This window comes from Odontesthes bonariensis, chromosome 5 (genome assembly GCF_027942865.1).
Source record: "Odontesthes bonariensis isolate fOdoBon6 chromosome 5, fOdoBon6.hap1, whole genome shotgun sequence".
Lineage (NCBI taxonomy): Eukaryota > Metazoa > Chordata > Actinopteri > Atheriniformes > Atherinopsidae > Odontesthes > Odontesthes bonariensis.
The window spans coordinates 17385434-17406192 of record NC_134510.1 but is presented as its reverse complement, the minus strand read 5'-3'; the positions used below and the strand labels follow the sequence as shown (position 1 = coordinate 17406192).

At 39.2% G+C, this 20759-nt stretch overlaps 1 protein-coding gene across 1 annotated transcript in view; it reads right to left on the bottom strand.

Annotated features, from left to right (window-relative positions):
- The window catches only part of dnah5 (dynein, axonemal, heavy chain 5), a 103958-nt gene that overhangs the window by 9698 nt on the left and 73501 nt on the right, over positions 1–20759 (bottom strand). The window contains exons 67-82 of the mRNA XM_075465094.1: positions 19479–19616; positions 17765–17900; positions 17407–17588; positions 17054–17188; positions 16303–16458; positions 13521–13703; positions 11425–11529; positions 11183–11321; positions 10787–10901; positions 9179–9369; positions 8428–8549; positions 7457–7606; positions 5690–5935; positions 5319–5538; positions 4282–4487; positions 3083–3286 (exon numbers count right to left, since the gene is read on the bottom strand). Coding sequence (XP_075321209.1) covers positions 3083–3286; positions 4282–4487; positions 5319–5538; positions 5690–5935; positions 7457–7606; positions 8428–8549; positions 9179–9369; positions 10787–10901; positions 11183–11321; positions 11425–11529; positions 13521–13703; positions 16303–16458; positions 17054–17188; positions 17407–17588; positions 17765–17900; positions 19479–19616 — 2628 coding nt within the window. The remainder of the gene's footprint in view (positions 1–3082; positions 3287–4281; positions 4488–5318; positions 5539–5689; positions 5936–7456; positions 7607–8427; positions 8550–9178; positions 9370–10786; positions 10902–11182; positions 11322–11424; positions 11530–13520; positions 13704–16302; positions 16459–17053; positions 17189–17406; positions 17589–17764; positions 17901–19478; positions 19617–20759) is intronic.

Genomic DNA, 20759 nt, shown 5'->3' with positions numbered 1-20759 from the left:
ATTAGTCATATTCCGGGAGTTACCGGAAGTGACGTTGACGCAGCGGTAGCGTTAGCAGCAGTGTGTAGTTGCTGGAAAGTGTTCTTTTAAATAAACTCCCGGTAAACTTACAAACTTTGTAATGCCTCGTTTTGTGAGTTAAGAGCCTATGTGTACTACGGCAGAAGTTTGGTAACAATCAATGCATTATTAGTGGGATAATTTACGAGATAAAATCTATTTACCATTAGCGGCTGTAATAAGCCATTCGGCGGAAATTACATCACAATGACGTCATTTCCGCTTGCAGGCCTGGCGGGGAAATCGCGATTCGAAGTGCTTTATGTCCCTCTCGGCACTTCGTCGTTTTTCATAGACCGAGAGACATGGTGGCCTCCATAGAGCTTGCCCGCTCTATGTAGATACAGACAAGTTATTCTTCACTCAGGAGGATAAGTGAGATTGTTGACAGAGATAATTTTACACCAATGAGGACTAATTTATGAATGAATATGTTGATTTGAGCTAATTAAATGACTTAAAGGGGAACTCCGGGGCATTTGAAGCGCAATCCCATTGCTAGAGGTTGTCAAATACTGACAGTAGGACACAGACTGGTGCAAATCGGCACTCCCTGTGCGGCGATTGCGCTGTTTGCTCAGCCTGTCATGCTAGCCAACTACGTGGTGGCTAAGGGGCAAGTGCTAAACCTTCCACGTAAAATAACAACTTGCACACTGCAGAAACGTCACACCACTTTATAAACCATCCGACAATAAAGTCACAAGCCTTACCATCAAAACCATATGCATGGTTCTCACATTACTGGCATGGGGACGTTACAAAACAACTTTATAAACAGCATGTAACTTACCGGTTGTTGGTATGCGTGCGCATGTGAAAGCCCAAAAGAGTCAATGGACGATACTCCCATATACAAAGCAATTATCTTCTCTAGAAAAACTGCGTTCAAGTATTTAAAACATTACAACAATATTGTTGTAATATATTGTTGTAATGTTTTAAATACTTGAACGCAGTTTTTCTAGATATATGGTAAGGCTTGTGACTTTATTGTCGGATGGTTTATAAAGTGGTGTGACGTTTCTGCAGTGTGCACGTTGTTGTTTTACGTGGAAGGTTTAGAATTTTCCCCTTGGCCACCACGTATTTGGCTAGCATGACAGGCTGCGCAAACAGCGCAATCGCCGCACAGGGAGCGCCGATTTGCACCAGTCTGTGTCCTACCGTCAGTATTTGACAACCTCTAGCAATGGGATTGCGCTTCAAATGCCCCGGAGTTCCCCTTTAATTTATAATTAATAATTTTTTTTTTTGTACTTTACGTTCAACAGAAATTACATTTAGCAGACGCTTTTACAAATTAGGATATGATGACAGACAGACAGTCATCATTGAAAAAAATAAACGTGCACAATCGGCCTCCTATAATGCAATCTATGCAGTTTCCAAGTATAGAATCTAGCGAGTGAAATGAAAGAATTCCCGATTTCTATGTCTTTTTTTTAAAATTTAAATTAAATTTATTTTTTTTATTTTTTTTCCCAATCTCACGGCCCGGTTTGGAATGTCTCGCGGACCGGTACCGGTTCGCGACCCGGTGGTTGGGGACCCCTGCTCCAGACCACCAAACTGACAAAACATCTACCTTTATAGAGGCAACAACACCTACTAATGATCAATTTATCAAGTGTATTAGATTAGCAGCACCTGGCTGCTACTTGCCTATTAAATCCTTTGGGAGCAGTAAGGGTGTCCTGGTCTGCTTTTGCATTTTGGTTTATTGTTTGTTTTATAATCAATGACATCGTGCAATATGACATGTTTTCTTGCTCCTTTGAGGTTGTATTTACCTAATTTAAAACAAGACCCTGAAATGTCATGAACATTTTTATTATTTTCCGATATATAAAACCTTCAAATTGAAAGGGGGCGTACTTCTTCAAATGACTATGGATGCTGGCTGAAATTATTACCTGAAACCTTTGCTGCATGTTTTTCTATCTAATTTTTTCCCCACTATAACATACTGGCATTATGTTAATGCTTTTCTCTACTGAGCTGAATGGATGAACTGACCCTGCACTCTCACAGGAGCTCTGTAGCAATCAATACCAATTTTCCAGCTGGCCTCATAGGATAAATAACTCAACAATGTAGAAGTATACCCTTGCTGATTTAGCAATTACTCAGCTGGCTTAAAGATTCCTTGAAAAACAGTGGCTCACCAACAAGCTTTGTCCAACGGCACAACTGCTGAGCCACAAGGGGTTACAGAGGTGTGACTGATAACCTTTAGAAAAGGATAAAATCTAGGTTTTTGGATTAAATTCTGAGATAGAATGACTCCAAAAGGTCAATAACACAATGTTTTAATTGGTTTAAAGACCAGTGCAGTGTCCCTGTAATAAAGGATAAATATATGAAGATGGACCATATGTGTATTATTGGCATTAATGGCAGCAATAAGCTTCATTACGATGAATGATGTCAGGTGAGCAAAACTAGTTAAAGGTGTGTGCACATTTAATAAATTGTGTGGGAACTTCACCCTTGTTCCTTACTGCCTGCATTTAATTTGGAGACACACACAACCACACAAACCTATCCTACAATTATATCGGTTTGTGTGTGTTCTCCACAGCTGTGTTTGTCATTCTTTATTTGAGAGGTAGCACATAGGAATGAGCTTGTTGAGCCTGGCAGCACTGAGCATCCATCATAATGAAACTAGCTTTAATGAAACAAGCTCAGACTGCCCCAAGACGTGCAGACACTCACACAAACCAACCAGTGAACCATAGAGGTATATGAATCACAAATAATCTGTAATAAAATGAGCATGCATGCATGTAATCTGAAACCACACATGGCAGCCTGCACTTGGATGTGACAAGAACAAAGTAAATCAGTGTCCTTTAACATTCTTGTTCTTAAGTGTTGCTCTTTTCACCATTTTTCATTTCACTAAAAGCTGAAAAAAAAAGATTTTTAAGAAAAGCACATGTGAAATCCTCCAAAGGTTCTCATCAGAAACAGAAAGTGACATTCCATCACCTTTGTCCTCTTAATAGAGGCTTACCTGAATGTATGTGAGATACTGGTCAACACTGGAGCATTTTGGGATGCTGTAGCCCTTGTAGAAATGAAAGCTGGGTCCAAACATGTTCTCACTGAACCACACCTTGGCAAAGGTGTTAAGGAGGCGCTTGTCGTAGTCATCAGTCACACGGCCGCCGTACTGAATCTCTCCGATCATGTATCGCACAGTATTCCATGACACACCCTAAGAAGATATGAAATATTGATAAATGATGAAAACTTCCTTCATCAGAAAATATCTTTCTTCTAATATAATGTTTTATATCTTTGGAGAGCAGGAAAAAGTATGACCAGCTCCTCAATTAAGCTGGTGTGGAGAGGACAAAGGTAATGTATGTGACTTAGTGCAGATGTGAGGGAAATCTGAGGAGCTACTGTCCCCCATCATTACAAACAGAGATGAGTGGAACAAGATCTCCAGTCCAGACAAATGGTGCAGATTTTGAAAGCTCTTCTCTGGCTAATACATGCTGTAAAACAACTGGTAGAAATAGTAAAGTGGTTTCCAGTAATTACATTTGCAACAATTATGTTTCAAGATCTACCAATTAGGAACCAGGAGGAAGTCGTATGAGGTGATGAGGACATAGAAGTCATCATAATTCACAAACAGTTCTCATTCACCTCGTCTATTACTTCATTACAAATGAAAATGTTCAGTTAGAAGTGAATCTTAATGCTGGTGTATGCAGGGAATTCTAAAAGGAGGTACAGTAACTTCTACACTGATCAACAAAATAACACAAAGCAAACAGGTAATAATTCCATAATATTACCCATTGAGATTAATTTTACAAAAATGAATGATTAAAAAAAACTACATTATAATATTGTCAGATACATAATGTATTGTGATGTGCTTGAAAACATGGAGAACACATAACATCATATTATTCATATACGTTGGATGCATTTATTAAATGTTGCCATGATGCTGCATTTCAAAAGGAGCTCTATGAGTCAGTTCAGTACAACGTGTCACCTTCTGCACATTTCATCCAACAGTATAAATCGGTGGAGTGTGTGCATGTGTACTCCCTCTGAAACTGAGCACTTTGTACTATTTTATTGGAGTCATTGACAGCAGCTATAGACTAAGTGTTTGATCACCTTACCCATCCTCTAAGCAAACTAGCATTTCTGTTTAGTAGTAGATTGACAAACATATAGTTCACCCACTTTTTTTATGTCTATGTCATCAAGGTGGTTCTGAACAAACTGGACAGTGGCATTGAAGTCAGCCTGGTTGAACTCGTAGGGGATGTTCCATCCCAAAGGGCCATATTTCCTCCTCTCTTGTACCGTGCTGTGGAGAAATGCTACGCCGTACAGCATTGGCTTCCACTGGACCATGTTACTGACATCCAAAAGATCTTGGTTTATACCTAATGAGAGATACATGGATGAATACATCAGCAGCCTTTCCAAAGGGACGCGAACAGTTAAATATTATTGAACTTTTTTTTAGCCACAGAAAAGTAGATGCAAAGAGTTTAGAAGATAAGCGAGCATAAAACATAAATACATACATTGGACAACAACCGACGATCACTTTCTTTTCAGTGACCACAAAAGTGACAATGTATATCCTGACTGCATCACTAGAAACCAGTGTGATTCCTTCTAAATTGACGGTAAAATGTAACTGCTTCTTTCATACATGATTCAAGACCAGGTGATAAGTGTGTACATCATTCTCAGTTGCTCTTAAGGAACAACACATCCTGCTTTTTAAAACTATGTGTTTCAACTTGTTTAGACTTTCACAAACCTTCCCCAAGGCTTTTAGTGCTTCGGGTGTAAAATGTAGTGAATCAAGCAACAAACAGGTGTTTATTTTTCTGCAAATTTGTTCTCATCTGCTATCTCTCCCTGAGGATACTGTAGAGGAAGAGTGAAAGCCTATCTGTATTCCTGCATCCACAACTCAGTTGTTTACAAATGCACACATCCAAGAGAAATAAGAGACTTTACTCTGCATGCTAATATTCTTTTACAATTTAAATTTAAATTTAAATTTACAATTTATGTTGACATTATTTCCAACGTATTCAAGCCTGGCAGATTTTTCAGGCTAGAACACTGTATTGATTCAGGACAGGATATGTACATCTTTTCTTAATGAATTCTTATCTGCCTAGTAAAATTATTAGTTTATAAATTCCAGATTTAAATAGCATTTTCTGTACTTTAAGCTAAACTAAACCATACCCCACCTCCATAGGTCCGCTTGAGCCCCGCTTTGAGGCCTTGTGGTGGTTCATTTGTGAACTTGATTGACATCTGCAGAAGCGTGATGGGGAAGTGTCTGTGGGCCTCTGTGGTCATCCAAAGGCGGAAGCCGTCGTTAACGAAGTCTGTTTCTGTAACTGTGTCCATCAGCTCGTCCATAAAGTCCAAACCCAGGTGGCAGTTCTGGAGTAAGGCCCACCCACCCTACGAACAATGACAGTTATGACTATCATAAAAGACTGCAATGTAATGAGATCATGAGCTATTGTCAAGCTCAATATTCTGCATAAAATAACTGTTTTAGCTGCCATATAACATGATGGAAAACAACAGTAATCTCACACCGCTGACTCACATTAGCCATGGTCTGCTGCAGAAGCTTGCGGGCGTGGACCTCTTGTCCTTGTCCCATGGACACATACCGGGTTTCAATTTTCAGTTTCTTCCCCAGCGCAATGATAGAGTCAGTTGGATCTGAGCCCATTGACAGGAAGCAGATGAGAGGTGTTCGTGGGTCTGATTCCTCCCACATCTTCTCCAAGTCAAGAATCACCCCTTCAGTGTAATTCTCCCCCATCGCGTCAATTATGTATTTACGGGCCTTGAGGGAAAAAGGATCAAATAGATGCATTTGTGTTCTGAATCATAGTGCAAAATGCAAATATACAAGGCGGAGGATTCATTCCGCATTGCAGGCCTTGTAAAAGCAAAAACTGAAGGAAATTTACTCTCTGGAGGGTTGAGAACATGAGGAATTTCATTTATCTGTCTTTTTCTTTTTCTTTTTTCCGACCGGTTTACTCTTTTCAGTCAACAGTAAATAGTTGGGTCAAAGAACGACAACTGAAGAACCACAAGTGCAACAAAGTGAACACCACTACAGCCCAAAATACTTATTTTCTAATCGCTTTAAAATATCTGGGGGATTTTTGTTCAAAGGTTTCTTTACCCAGGCTCCGCCCTCGCAGTGACGCAACACCTTCGGCTCTGCTACACTTACTCAGGCAAACTGCTCATTCAAGTGGATTCGAGTTCCCGAAAAAATGGGAACTCCACCCACTTTGTCGGGAAGCAATCAACTTTGAGCAGCGCCAACGGCCCAGGGTAGAGGCGTGTTCAAGGTAGTGACGTGGTTGAACTGCCACTCAACCCATGGATTGTACACAGAAGCGCTTCATTCAATATCAACATGGAGCAGCGTCAAGCTTTTGACACTGCTGTAGATGCTGTAATGAAAGTGTTCGACGGGAGATTCTCGTTAAAAATCGAGCAAAGAACAGCCCTTGAATCATTTCTTGACAGGAAAGACGTTTTCGCCTTGCTCCCTACTGGCTTTGGTAAGAGTTTAATCTACCAGTTAGCCCCGCTGGTAGCTAAATCATACGTCAGAGGAAAGAGTGGTGTGATTGGCTTAAGCTTAGGCACAGCCTTTTCTGGCCTCAACCAGTAGCAACCCGGGGGAGGCGGGTTGACCAGGCCATTTCGAATCGTATTTGTTATGGTCTTGGTCAGACCAGAATCTCGAAGAGATTTGAAAGTCGATGTTAATCAGGCTAAGGTTTCTTACCCCTAGCTCTATTTCAAACTTTCTTTAATGGTAATTCCTCCATTTGAACTAAATTATATAATGTTCAAAATGCATGTTAGTACATTGGAGGAAAATGGGTTTACAGTTTTTGTACTGTAATTTGGCTCTTTATATAATTCTATAATACTACAAAACAGTATTGAATAAAAATCTGGCGAAAATTTTTACAGAACCAAACCAGCTTAAGTTGAGGACAAAAATCTGTTGTCTTCTTTATAAACACTGGCTGTGGTTTGGCAGTCCACATGCACATATTACCAATATGTGCCCTTGGAGTCACAATCCCAGTTTACACAGTGCACTAAATGCACCATAAATGCACCATGGGTTCCAACTGAATTATGTGTTCACTGAGAAAAAAAGATGTTAATTTAATCTAATAAAAAGTTTGTGTGAAAGACAACAAAAGGGGCAAAACTTGAGAATTATTGGACAGCAGCGTTGTAAATAGGGGGAAAAAAGTACAATCAAGAACTGAGTGGTTGGTTTTCATCCACTGAATTCTTATAAATATACAGAAACACATATTCAGACCTGTGCAATAGTCCTATCGGGACACCAACAGCGTATAAGGAGTAGCCGTCGAAAACAGTCAAGAGACTGGTCGTAGGAGTTTGGGACCACCTCCTCCTCTGGGGCTTCTTTGTCAAACCAGGACTTCCACTGCTTCTCATTCCGACTTATCTGGAAGAAATGTATAAGTAGCTCTGAAGAGGTTTGTAAGAGGTTTGTTCTTAATTGTTGCATGGTATCAGCATTACACTGGACAAAATTGAACATTTTCAAACGTACTTCAAGAAAAGAGGAGTTGTACTGACAGAGTTAAGAAGTTTTGGTAAAGGTATGTTTCACATTCATGTCCCAGAGCTGAAACAACCCAATCTTTTCTTCATCTTGTTCTTCTTGGAAGACTGATTCTAATAAACAAAGAACTGCTAATCCACCTTTTCCTATCAATCATGTACAAAAGACACACACACACACACACACACACACAAACACAAACACAAACACACATAGACATTGTGTGTGACTGCAGATGTGCCTGTGCTCAGCCAAAAATAATTGATTGGGAGCTTCTCCAAACTAAGCTCATTTCACAGAGCACTGATTTTTTCCCTCCATGGAAGCCACCAGGCTGTCAGTCACCCACAAGGGTGTGTGCATTAGTGCGTGAGTGACAGTCCATCACGAGTCTGTAAGTGTCTATGCATAAAAGAGAGGATGAAGTGAGCCATGATGAGACTGATATTGATATGTTTAGTAGAGCAAAGAAGAGCTGTGAAAGTATTTAATAAGCACCTAGAGACCACCATTGTATCTGTGCAAGTGCATGTGTGTGTGAGAGAGAGAGAGAGAGAGAGGAACAGATGATACCTGCTGTCGGCAGATTTAATAGATAAAAGTCCTTGTTAGTAAACTCTCTCCGATAAAGAGAGGTATCATACACCTGTCAAAGCCTAAACCGATTGCCTGGTGCATGTTTGTCAGCCAGTGTGCTGTACCTGATCCAGTATATCAGAGAACTGCCACAGTTTGCTGAGCTCTACAAGATTGAGCCAGGTCATGTCCAGAATCCACTTGGCTGGTTTCTGGGGGCAGGCCTTTAGGTCCAATGATGCACCCCCTGGATGATGCAAAAACACACAACTTATACTGAATTGCCCCAAGTGATCAAAATATTGTTCAACTAAAGAAATAGTTATGAATGCAAAAATACACAGGACAGATAACATGTAAACTCGATCTTCACATTTGTACACAAAAGACTAAAGTGTTGGGATTCTGTGTGCAGCGGGTCGGAGCTGACAGATGGTGAAGCTGCATGCATGTAGAAGACTGTCTGTTCTGGTTGTGGCAGTTAAGATTGCTGGCTTTTATCCCTGCAGTGAAGAGCACTCCATATTTGTGATTCAGTGAACTGCTACACTACCAATATGTTCGAAATGTGTCAACTTCATAATGCACTGAAAAGAAAAAATATATTTTGAAAAGTAAATGACACATGATTTTATTCACATTGGCTTCATTATATTTTGTAAGGAATAGTATTTTTACAAAACTGCTTGCCGTTTCCCGGGTTTGGCATTTTGTCAATGTAATTTAATACATTGAAGCTTAAAAGCCTATTAGTGCTAATGGTCAAGCACAAGAGTGCCTCCAACTTGCAGAAAGAAAACTGACCCATCAATGACCCAGCTGCAGACAGAAGAACATTCACGAATAAAACCTGAAAAGCTGACATTTCTGTCTTACCTTTAATGAGTGTGAGAAACTCCTCATGTTTGACTTTATTGCTCTGCATGTCAATCTTCAGAGTCAACAGCAAAGTGAAGAGAAACTTGTGCTCTTCATACAGGCCCCGTGCTGCATACTTATATACCTCAAAGGTCATGTATTCTATGATGCTGGTGATCCTTTTGCTGGTGATGGGGCTTTTGGAGGATCTGTTCAGGTAGAGTATCACAGCATATAGCTTACTTTCTCTAAATTTCTCTGAATCAAAAAGAAATTAAGAGAGTGCAATGGGATCAGAACAGATTCATCCACAGACATGTGGCATATTTGTCATAAGACGAAGTTTTAAGCTTGCAAATCTAATGTATAAAATAAAATTCACACTTCGCAAAATATAGATAGCACACAGCAGAATGCCATGACAAAAGGAATAAATAAATTCTTTAAAACATAATCCCTTCTGCTGTTTTCGAAAGTGACTTTGAAGCCTGCACATTAAACATAACACGATGAGAATAATTCAGATTTCAGATGTATGCATAGGAAAGGCCACAACGGAATGATAAATCTCTCCATCACTGTACTTACAGTAAATGCTCAAATCAAGCCAAATTAATTCACACAGCAATCTCAAACACACACACAAACACACACTCAAAAGTTATAGAAGACAAATTTCAGGTAAGAAGTAATACCTAAATATCATATACAAGGACATAAAACCTTTTTGAGATCGTAATAAAACAAACATCAATGATGATTGTTAAATTATTATTGCCAATGTGCTTTTTGATTCTGAGGAGAATCTGTTTTCATAAACATGAGTAGGCGGATACAATAAATGCAACATAAATGGCATTTAAAGCAATTGAATCCATTTACCCTACAACAAAATCTGCCTTTGTTGATACGGCTGTATGAGAAATTACACTCTGTGCTTTAGTGTTTGTTCTTTTACAGATTCAAAGATATTAATGAAGGCTGTTGTTACATAATTATCTCCTAGATTTTCAGCTACAACACTCTGCGCGTGCTACAGAGATTTAGCACCCCGAGAGCTGCAAATACGTGCTGCAACGTGTGTGGACAACATAATAATATAAAGCCCGGAGCACAGGTGGCTCTCCTCTCTAATTCAGGAGGCAAATTTCATTAAGCTTCTTATAACAAAGAAATAATAAGGATGACTTTTTTACTCTGATTGCAATTCAGCTCAAACAGACCAAAAAAAGAAGACAGATAGTGAGGTAGGTTATGGGGCACAGAGAGCAAATGTCTGGCTTTGATAAAATCAGTGCTTTGGGATTCGTTAATACTGTTCCATGAATATCTGCATTCTGGTCAAATTTAGTCACCTGAAGAGTACAGCCTGTTATCAGAGCCAATAAAGCTAATCCCTGTGAAAAAAACACAACTATGAAGAGCAACTTCTGTTTGGCAGCTCTATGACAAAAAAACGACACAGAGTGGAAAAGGATCACATGGTATAAGGATTCTCAGCATTATTTCAGCCAACACACGTTTGAACATAATTACATAAATATAATTGTTGCCTAAACGATGGTTTTAAAGAGCTTACTGAGTCACTAAAAACAAAAATGATGAAAAAGGTCAAAGTATCCTCACCTAGCGAGAGAAAGGTCAAAAAGTCCCAGGAACTGCCTCAGAGAGGTCTGATACATGATGTTGACCACACTCATCTCAGTGATGAGGAAGTACAGGATGCTGCCCCTGGTGGCCACTGAAAACACACGCACAAACACACACAAGCACAAACTCTGTAAAAGAAGGGAACTTGCTTTGGAAGTTATTAAACTAACTTCTTAAATCAAGTGAAGGTGGATTGTGACTTATATTCATTGAATAAAAATGTTTCTTTACACAAAGACCTTTACGCAGATGGCAAACAAAAGTCTTGATGATGTGAAACAAAATGCCCATTAAGAGTTAAATCTGTGTCATAGGACCTGATCTGAATTTAAAAAAATAAACCCTGTCTTTGAGCTGGTTGTTATCACCTACCGGGTCGGTACTCCTCTCTGGCAGCATTGATCTGCACCTCAGTCTCTGCAGCAATCTGTAATTTCTGAGTGACCTCCTCAGATGTGCGCTTCGTGTTGCTAAGGACAAGAATCAGGCTCTCGTCATCCACCAGTGAACCCTACAAACAGACAGTTCCAGAAGAAAGTTAGAAACTCTTTTTCACGTATCTGCCATCATTCTGACTGTTCTAACATGCCACAGTTTGAGATGTATTTGCTTGCCTGTGTGCTGGTCAGTCGGTACAGGAGGTTGTCCTCAAGTTCCTTCATCTTTCTCTTATTATAAGTTACATCTTCTAAGAGGTCGGTCCTCTCCTTCTCCATTTCCTAGTCTCAGAAAAACAGATAACACACACACACATATATACACGTAGGTTATAAAGCTGCAGGAAGGTGCTTAGGCCATAGGTCAATAAAATAAAGAGACTGCAGTTGAGCAGAAGATAAAAGGCCTTTTAGATTAGCAGGTACTCGAGGTTGGCCTGAGAGTAGGCAAGATCAAAGTGAAGCACTTATGAGGTTCATCCTGTTATCCAAACCAAATTTCATGGCAGTCCAGTCATCAGTGAGCAGATTGTCACATCAGATTAAGAAAACTGCCTTAAATGGTGTAAAAGCAGTTAGATGTTGCCACTACCATCAAGGGTATGTTTTAAACCCATTACATTACTTCTAGTGTTGGAGATTGGAGAGTTGGAGAATACTTTCTTAAAACCTGCAGTTTCTTGTTTTAATATGGCTGGCTCCTCTATTATTATTAATTATTATTAATCAAAAAAAGATATGCATAGCAAACAAATATGAGATTGAGCTCTAAAACCCAACAGTGAAGTAATGAGAAAACGTAAAGAGAAGAAATACTTTACACGCCCTGAATCTGAGCCAGACTGTACTCCTCCAGTAGCAAAGAAACCTCAGTCACATTCAGGAAACGCATCGAAATCTAAGCCTGTGTGAATCAGGATGTTAAATTTCAGCTCATCGATATGTTTGTACAGAAAAGATTTATCTGGTAGAAACAACAAACTGACTTGAAACTAAAAGGAATGTGGCAGTTATACAACAGAAAATTATTTAAATAAAAAAAAAAAACATCTGTAAGCCAGGCTGTAGCTGAATGTTGGAGCTGTGACAAAGCAAAAACAAATAATGCTGCATTAACAATGATCTTGAGCTGTATGTTAAAAGAGTAAAACAGCAAAAAAAACAGAGCCAAATAGAGACTTACGGTTCTGCTATTCCCTTGACCCAGATTCTTTGTTGTTGTTTGGACAGATTCCAAATATTATAATGCATCAAAAGATTTTCTTTATTATTTGTAGTATTTTTCATTTAGTTTTTTATTTTTAACTATGATCTTATTAATTAAAGCTGGAAAGATGATTTCGGGACACTGGACGATAACAATCTCAAGACTGAAAGGACTGGGTGAAGAGCATGAGCCCATGCTTGGTCATTATAGTGGAGGATAAAACATAAAAACCTGTATTATATATATTTTTTTCTACTTACAAACTATGTAGCTTGCTTTTCACATCACTCTCCTGTATCTGTTACTTTTTGTTAAAATAATCTTTGAAATAATAAAATAATACAAATCTAAGTCCTTAAAGCGACTGTGTTGTGCATGTGAAAGCTTCATCGGTTTCAAGGACAACAAGCAAGTCATTAAACCAAAATAGTAGCCCCAGATCTTTTTATTATGATCATATCCATATTTAGCACATATTGAAGATAAAAAGCTATTCTTCTCTTCTTGCATGAATCTTTCATTTCACGACCAACCATTACTGGAGAAAATTGCTTCTCTGCACAAGCACCGGCCTTTTCAGAGTGATAATCAATGAGCCCTTTGCACTGGTGCATTTATAGTGCACCATTATATTCCCGACTATGAATGATTCAGGTTCCTGACTTTCTGGATGTGCGTGTCTTTGTGGGTATATTTGGAATAAATGCACGGGGACATTATTTCTGGGTATCTGGTTGTTATTTCACACTGTTGGTGTCTAAGGGCCTAATAACTGCCATGTTCTGCAAAAGGGTGATAATAACCTTGCAATGTAGCAGTTTTCATTAGAGAAAATGAGGCACATGATGTGGAAAGGTGTGGAAAGTCTATAAGGATCTACGCAAACTGCCTTGACGTCAGACGAACAGCGTCTCTGTGGAAATGTACTAGAACTTAAACTAATCGTTAGAAATGTGAACAAACCTTATCATTCTTTCAAAACTAAGTCCCTTTACAATATGTACAGTGGTTTTAGAGGTCACCATTTTGTTTGCTGTAAACTATACCTGTATACCTGTAACTATACCTGTTTTTCAGTAAGGATGACTCTGCCCAGTAGCTGGTCCTCAAGCCCTCTCATGGTGACAGTGAAATCAATGATGGAGGTGCGAGCACTGATTTCAGGAGTGTAAGCTGGGTTGGGAAGCTTTGTGGTCATATAAAGCCTGAAGCCCTTCATCACATCCACCTCTTTGTCACCAACTTTCACCTGCGGGCAAGTAGAAGGAACTGAAATAAACCTTCAACACAACAGCTACATGAAGCTGAACCTGAAATCACAAACCACCTATATGCATGCATATTTTTGGATGACTCATCTAAATCAAGACTCATTAGAAAAAATAACTACCATAGAACGAAGCAGAGACATACTGACAAGCATACGCAACAAAATGGAGTCAGTGAATAAACTCTTTGTGGATAAATCTGCTCAGAAACAATTATTGTGTGTATCTGTCCACACAAACGTGTGCATGTGCATGGCTGTGTGCTTGTGTTTACTCTGATCGGCATTTAATTACTCATGGCAGTATAACTTCTAATTATCCACGTGCTCGTCTGTCCCTGGAGCTGTCGACTGCAGACACCTTTGCTTCCTCCTCATCCAAGTATATTTATAGAAATTTAAGCTTTTCAGAGAACACAGAGACAGGAGAGGGCACACACTTGTAATCAGGTCTCACATCATGTAGCTGCGAGACCTTGGATAGATGGTGTTGTCTGTGTAGCACATGCTTACTGTCAATCCCAACAGATGTGTGCACGGTTTTTGTGGGGTGTTTGACGGGTGTGTGAGTGCATACATGCTTGCTTGTTTGTTACATGTGAGGAACAAAGGCAAGTAGCCGCAACGTCACCAAGGTGATGACAAGTGACAGAAATGCTTGTAATGTTAAAGTATGTTGCAGTGAATAGTGGAAGTACTTTTATAGTTATGTGGATGAGAAAAGCATTTCACTGAATACTAAACTGATTGGAAATTTTTCCTCAAATCTTTACAAGCAACACAGAAAAGAGACAATCGTGTGCACTTATAAAGAAGATTTTTGTGAAAAGCTCAGAGCAATTCAGTTGGAGAAACAAAGCATTTTCTCCTCATGCACAGCTCTATATAGTCTGTCATACCCAGAATCCACTTCATGGTTATAATGGTTATCATGTTGGATAAATAAAATGATAATACATCAAAAACCACTCAAAGCATGACCATGCAATTTTCCAAATTAAAACTTCAACATTACATGAAATGAGGATGCTGAGAGAAAGCAATCTATTTTTCAGGGTCCATCCACAAATGACAAGTTCATAAGAAAAACATATAGCATTTATTGGGACAAGGCTGGATTTCAGCCCTCATCATTTCCGAGGCCAGTAAGACACACACAGAGACACAGTCGTTTCAGGGTGCACTCTACATTTAGACGTTAGGTTTGTCATGTTCGGAAAAAACTGAGTGTAGCCGGATATTAACTCCAGGAAGCATGTTTGTCTGTTAGATTTCATTACTATAAATGATAAATCTCTGACTAATGGTCATAAAGTTTAGTTTGCCAGTATATTTCAAAATACTCACCTTACCTCACACTAACCTGCTAGAAGAATACAACTTCAACCACTTAGAAAAATAAACAACTGTATTTTTCAATTGCCATGAAAAAAAATAACTACAGTTACCTCATCAATGTATCACGTGCAACAACTTAATTTATGTCAGACAGATGGTATGATATCAGTAAAAGGTACATACAGTGATTGTTAAAAGCAAGCACATCCTCTCAGACCAACAACTGTTGAAAATGATTCCTTTGTAGAGGTGTTGATGATGATCAGTTAATCAGGTGCATCTTGTTTGCAGCACCTGGCTGCACATAATCATCTAAATTCCAATGAAAGAAGTAAGGGTGTACTTAGTCTTTCACACACTGCTCTCACACCATTTTCTATAACTGCTTAATCCATTGTTCGGGTCGCGGGAGGGCTGGAGCCTATCCCAGCAGTACCATATTTGTCAAATAGATGCAATTCAATATGTTGTGCATTCTTGTTCCTCTGAGCTTGTATTTACCAAACTTTTAAGACTCAATAAGGACCATACAATCGTTTTAAAGTTATTAGTATGTTCTAATTAGAACACATTTAGCACTGAATTGGGTGTACTTTAGTTTCATCATGATTATATACACAGAAAAGCATGTTTTTAACATTTTCAATGCACATTTTCAGTGAATAAAAAACAGACCCTTGGCGCCGATGTGAGTTATGATTTATGTTTGTTGGCTTGTTGTAATGTAGGATTCAAAGGACAAAAGGAGTGCAGCTAGGAAAATTGTATGCATACCTAAAGAAATGAGTCAAAAGCACCATAATTTTCATGAAACACCTTTTCATAAAGATTTTTTCGTGTTGAGTTTCTGTCTTAAAGAAGAATCAGTTGCAATACAGACTCAGTGAATGTACAGAGGTAATTTATTCCTGTTTCCCTGTCTGCACACTCTGAGAGTGAACATAATAAGTACATCTTCATTTGTTGCACAGCACTTACTTATTTGGGTCAGGTGATGTAACTGGTTAGAGCAACCATGACACCCCGCTCTGTCAGCTGGTACTGTCCATGCTATACTGTTTAAGGGAAGATTATTTCACCTGTGCGAGTAAAGGTGTGACAGCTGTCGTGGCAAGAGGGACCTGGCAGAGTCCCAACACGCCTCCACCAGAACTCAGAGCACACCTGCCCGTTTCACACTTTTTGGAGGACAAAAGGGATCATGAATTAAAGGGTCTAAGCTGGGTTATTTCATGCATTTTACCTTGTAAGTAGAGCCAGTTTTGAAAAAGTTTTTCTCAAGGATGTTGTCAAGCGCAGGGTCCAACTCTTCCCCTATATCTTCAATCAACAGGGGTCGACCAAGAGACAAACTGTCCTCAAGGTGGTTTTTGAAGTACTTATGGTTCAGTGAGGTGATCTGAGATCAAAGAGGTGAAAGCATTCAAAGATACAAGGCAGTTGTGTAATTTCTTTATGTCAGTTAACGTGCTCTAGATGGGTGTAGATATCATAAGTTATCTGTGACAGACATAAAAACTGTCAATTTTACAGCACAATGATGAGCAAACAAAACAACAAAGCTAAACCTATGAGTGGGAATTCTAACTTGTCCATCTCATATCCTAATACAAACCATGTTCTGAAAACTTTTAAAAATACAGCTTGGGTGCTGTATCTTCAGGACACTCATAAGTGCTTTGACTCCAAGTAAAGATCAAGGCTTACAGAGGCAGTGACTGTGTGCTGTCTGTGTTGAACAATGGGAAAAGCCTGGAGCACACAGAATATTGCTGAAATAGGGAACCTAAGACTATTACTATTTCTTTCATTGAATGTAATCAGAACTGACACAAGGGATCAAGGAGAGTAGAGGAATATATTTTACAGTGTAAAATTAGAGGAAAGAAGCATAAACCAATGACATTTGAATATTTTTCTATATCAATATATATATTGATATAGTCAGAATAGATCCAAGCAAAACAACAGTAGAGAAAAAAAATATCCCAAACCTGCATCTCATTCCTGACTTCTTTGTTCTTGATCCAAATTTTTCCCTGTGTCTGTGGGTCAATAAGGAGAGGGTATCGGGCAGCTTTGGTCACAATGATGCCATTGTGAATGGATAAGTCATCATTGGGAAGCCCCTGTAAGATGGCAGATAAATCACTGATGAGGCTCAATACTGATGCACAGTTTAACAGTTGCCAGCCAATTAATACACACACATTTGTTAACATTTGTTTTCATTCAAAGTTGTCCATTCATTAAGCTTGACCGTGTAGTATTTGATCTAGAAGCTTCAAACATTTCAATACTAAAGTTGTTCTTTAGTCTTTAGTGGTTAGTAATATCGATGACACACCTGGAGGTTCCATTCGCTGACAGTGTGCGCATCAATAAGCAGCTCAGTCAGATTGAGGTTGTTGCCGAATGGGATGCAACGCTGCCTCAACTCTCGCTGCCAGTCATTCAGCAGGAGATTACGAAACTCCTGATTGAAGGGGCCGGAGTAAGAGAGGAATGCTGTGGCCAGAAGAACATCTCCTGCAACAGGAAAACCAACATGTTGCTAGATGTTCAACACTTCAACACAATGTTTTCAAAAGTAAAAAAAAATCTCAGCAAAACTCATTGTTATCAGTGATGGGATATTAATCATTACGTTCCATACAAATATCTGATGGAACAGTTTTTTTTTTAATTCTTGTTTTGAAACTCACCCACAAGGCGTTTAGTTTGGGCAGCAAACTCTTTGCTCTGTTCTGTCCATCTCTCCTTTTCTCCTGCAAGGCCGCTGATGAGACTGGAGGCTGTCTGCATTTTGTGTCGGCAGCGTTCAGCATCCTCCAGCAGCATCTAAGGGTAAATGGGCCAACAAACACGTCAGTATGTAGACGCTATAATGTGTCGTCCGTCTTCCCTACTGCGTCCTCATTCGTCCAAATGTTATTCATCAATTGTTTCTTGACAAAAGCGGTGAGTATTTGGAACAGATGCTTTCAAAATAAAACTAATAAATAGCTTAGATCTGACTGTTTATGCAAATAGAGTAGTTTGGATATGCCAAACAGTATTTTGTAGTTATCTAGAATGACTTGTTAAGAGTGAATTTGATTAATCAGCATCCTGTACTGTAGGTATCCAGGAATTCATTAAAACTGAGCAAAAAGGTTAAGTGAGTGAGGCATCTTTTGTCCTAACTTTATCTGAGAGAAGGCCCATGATTTAAATGAATTTCAAGTATGCATTTGTGGACAGAGAGCGCACGCTCATGTAATTAGTTTCTGCCAGGTCCCTATGTACAAACAAAATTAGGCCAGATTCATTTAAACTCTTATACGTGAATGTACTGGGCTAATACATATCAACTAGTCTAGTGCATGATGGATTATCCTTCCAATAGCCCAGGACACCCACAGCCTATAATGGACAGATAAGAGTAGGTTTTCTATCAAAATGCCCAATCTAGCTTTCCATTCTAAAAATAATGTCATGGAATCATCTTTAAACCATCTCATAGAATTATCTCCTCATCAGTTGCTCATAGACAGTATGGAGATTGTTTACATAAATAATAAAAATGTCTGTTCCATCAATAAGGACCGGTTTAAAAGTGTATAAACTTCAACGGTCATTGCCTGAGTCCAGGCAGCTTTACAATGAGGCTGTAAATCTCACTGCCAGCCCCTGGAGGTGAACAGTTGTGTGAACAGTTGTGTGTCTTAATCACAAAATTATAAGACTCAACTCAGGCTGTTCAGATTTCCTAATCAGGAAGTCTTCATTCACATGCTGTTTTGTTTACATGCTGTTATTCATCACAGAACAGAGAGTACTGATGATGAAACAGACACACGAATTACACTCTTACAAACTTGCACCCATTCATAACACCATAGCATTGATGTTTGTTGCAGTCATTTTAAAAAGTAGCTTGTGGGTAGCTCAGATATTTAATCTCTACTATTGTTGCAGTTTATCACAAGCCTTTATGCTGCACTGGAAAGAAAGACTCTATTCTATTGATTTCATTGATTGTTTTCCAACAAAACAACCCTGTATGTAACAATTACTAAGTTAAAAAAACATCAAGACATTGACCACAGGAAAAAAAAGGAGTCTGGCAACAGATGGTATGACCTAAATAAGTAAAATTACAAATTATAAACCAGATTTAGCCAAAGAAGGTATTTTACAAAGGAGATAAACCAAAAAAATGTCACCAGCTTGTGTTAGGCAGCTTTTGCCTTATGTATTCGTCACATTATTCAAATAAGGATAATGACATTACAGCTCGGGGTGTAGAGCAGTAACACATCTTCGAGAATTAACGTCATAGCTTTCCATGACATTTAACTGTGTCACTGTCATTGCTTTTTTGTCTGTGGCTAGAAAATTTATAGTTGTGCTTTGAGACAGGGTGAAATCACCCACCTGTTTCTCCATCATGGCCTTCTCATACTCTGCCTGTACCACATCCAGCTCTGCCTGCTTGGCATCCAGTTCAGCCTGAGCTGTCTGAAGGTCCACGTTTGCTAAGGTTAGACGATTTTCCTGCACTGCAAGGTTAGCCTAACAAAGAAAACAAGAGAAAAAGAAAAAAAAATAACCTGTGATGCAGTTTTTGCACATAAAGTTCTGCTGGAGTCACAGTCTCTTACAGGAATGTTTGGGAACGGAAGAGGTGAAAATGGAAGCAGAGAGGGCAATCCCTCTTTGGAATGCTTAAATAGTCGGACGCATGTTTTGGCTGAGAAATAAAAAGATAAGCAGCCGTGAAGGTGACTTATTTTTCTTTTTTTACATCTAAATTTAAGGTTTAAAAATGTAGGGACAGAGACAGGTTCAAGAGTCAGAGGGAATATGCATGAGGAGAAATGTAAGGGAGGAAAGGAAGGAGGCAGAAATAAACTGGAAACAAACAGTGATCAACGGGTGATAGAAGGGCAAGAGTCTTACGATGGTAAATTTTCAGGCCGTGCTGGAGCTTTGGAGAAAGCACTGAAAGAGGTTTGGAGATGGAGATTTAGAGGGAAATCTTTGGGTTGTGTAAGTGTGTGTGCATCTGAATTTGTTTTGAGTGGCTTGGGCAGAAGGGAGCCTCACACTAGCATTCATTATTAATTGTCATCTGAGAGGGCCATCCAAGCTTTACCTTCTGCCTGTCTGTCGTCTGGCAGTCTGGCTGGCCAGCTGAAAGGGAAGCCACCACTGAGCTGGAAACCTGAAAATCAATTTGCTAGACCTTGATCCACACTCAAGCAAAAGGTCAGGATAAGAGGCAAGGGGTTCTCATGGAGGTGGCAGGCAATGTGATGAAAACAAAATAAGTGTTTCTGTATGTGCAAGACAGAGAACTGGAGGGAAAATGGAGACAGCCAGGCCAGTGAGAAGGAGGATAATGGAAACAGGGAGTGAAGGGGGGAGGGGCATCAGCATAGAAGAGGGCAAAATAAAAAAGATGACTCCAGATGTGAAAGCAGAGGTCATCATCATGCAACATTTTGAGTGAACAGTCCAAAAATATAAGTGCACTCTGTTAAAGCTTTGCAATGACTCTCATGCACAGGATTTCCACAGATGGCTCAGTCAGAAGGTCAAACAGAACAAAAATAATGATAATTGGACTTGACAGAACTGACCTTTGGTTAGAACTTAGACTTTATCATAAAGTTACTTCTTTTCCAAGGACAGTCACTTGATATCCATACATTT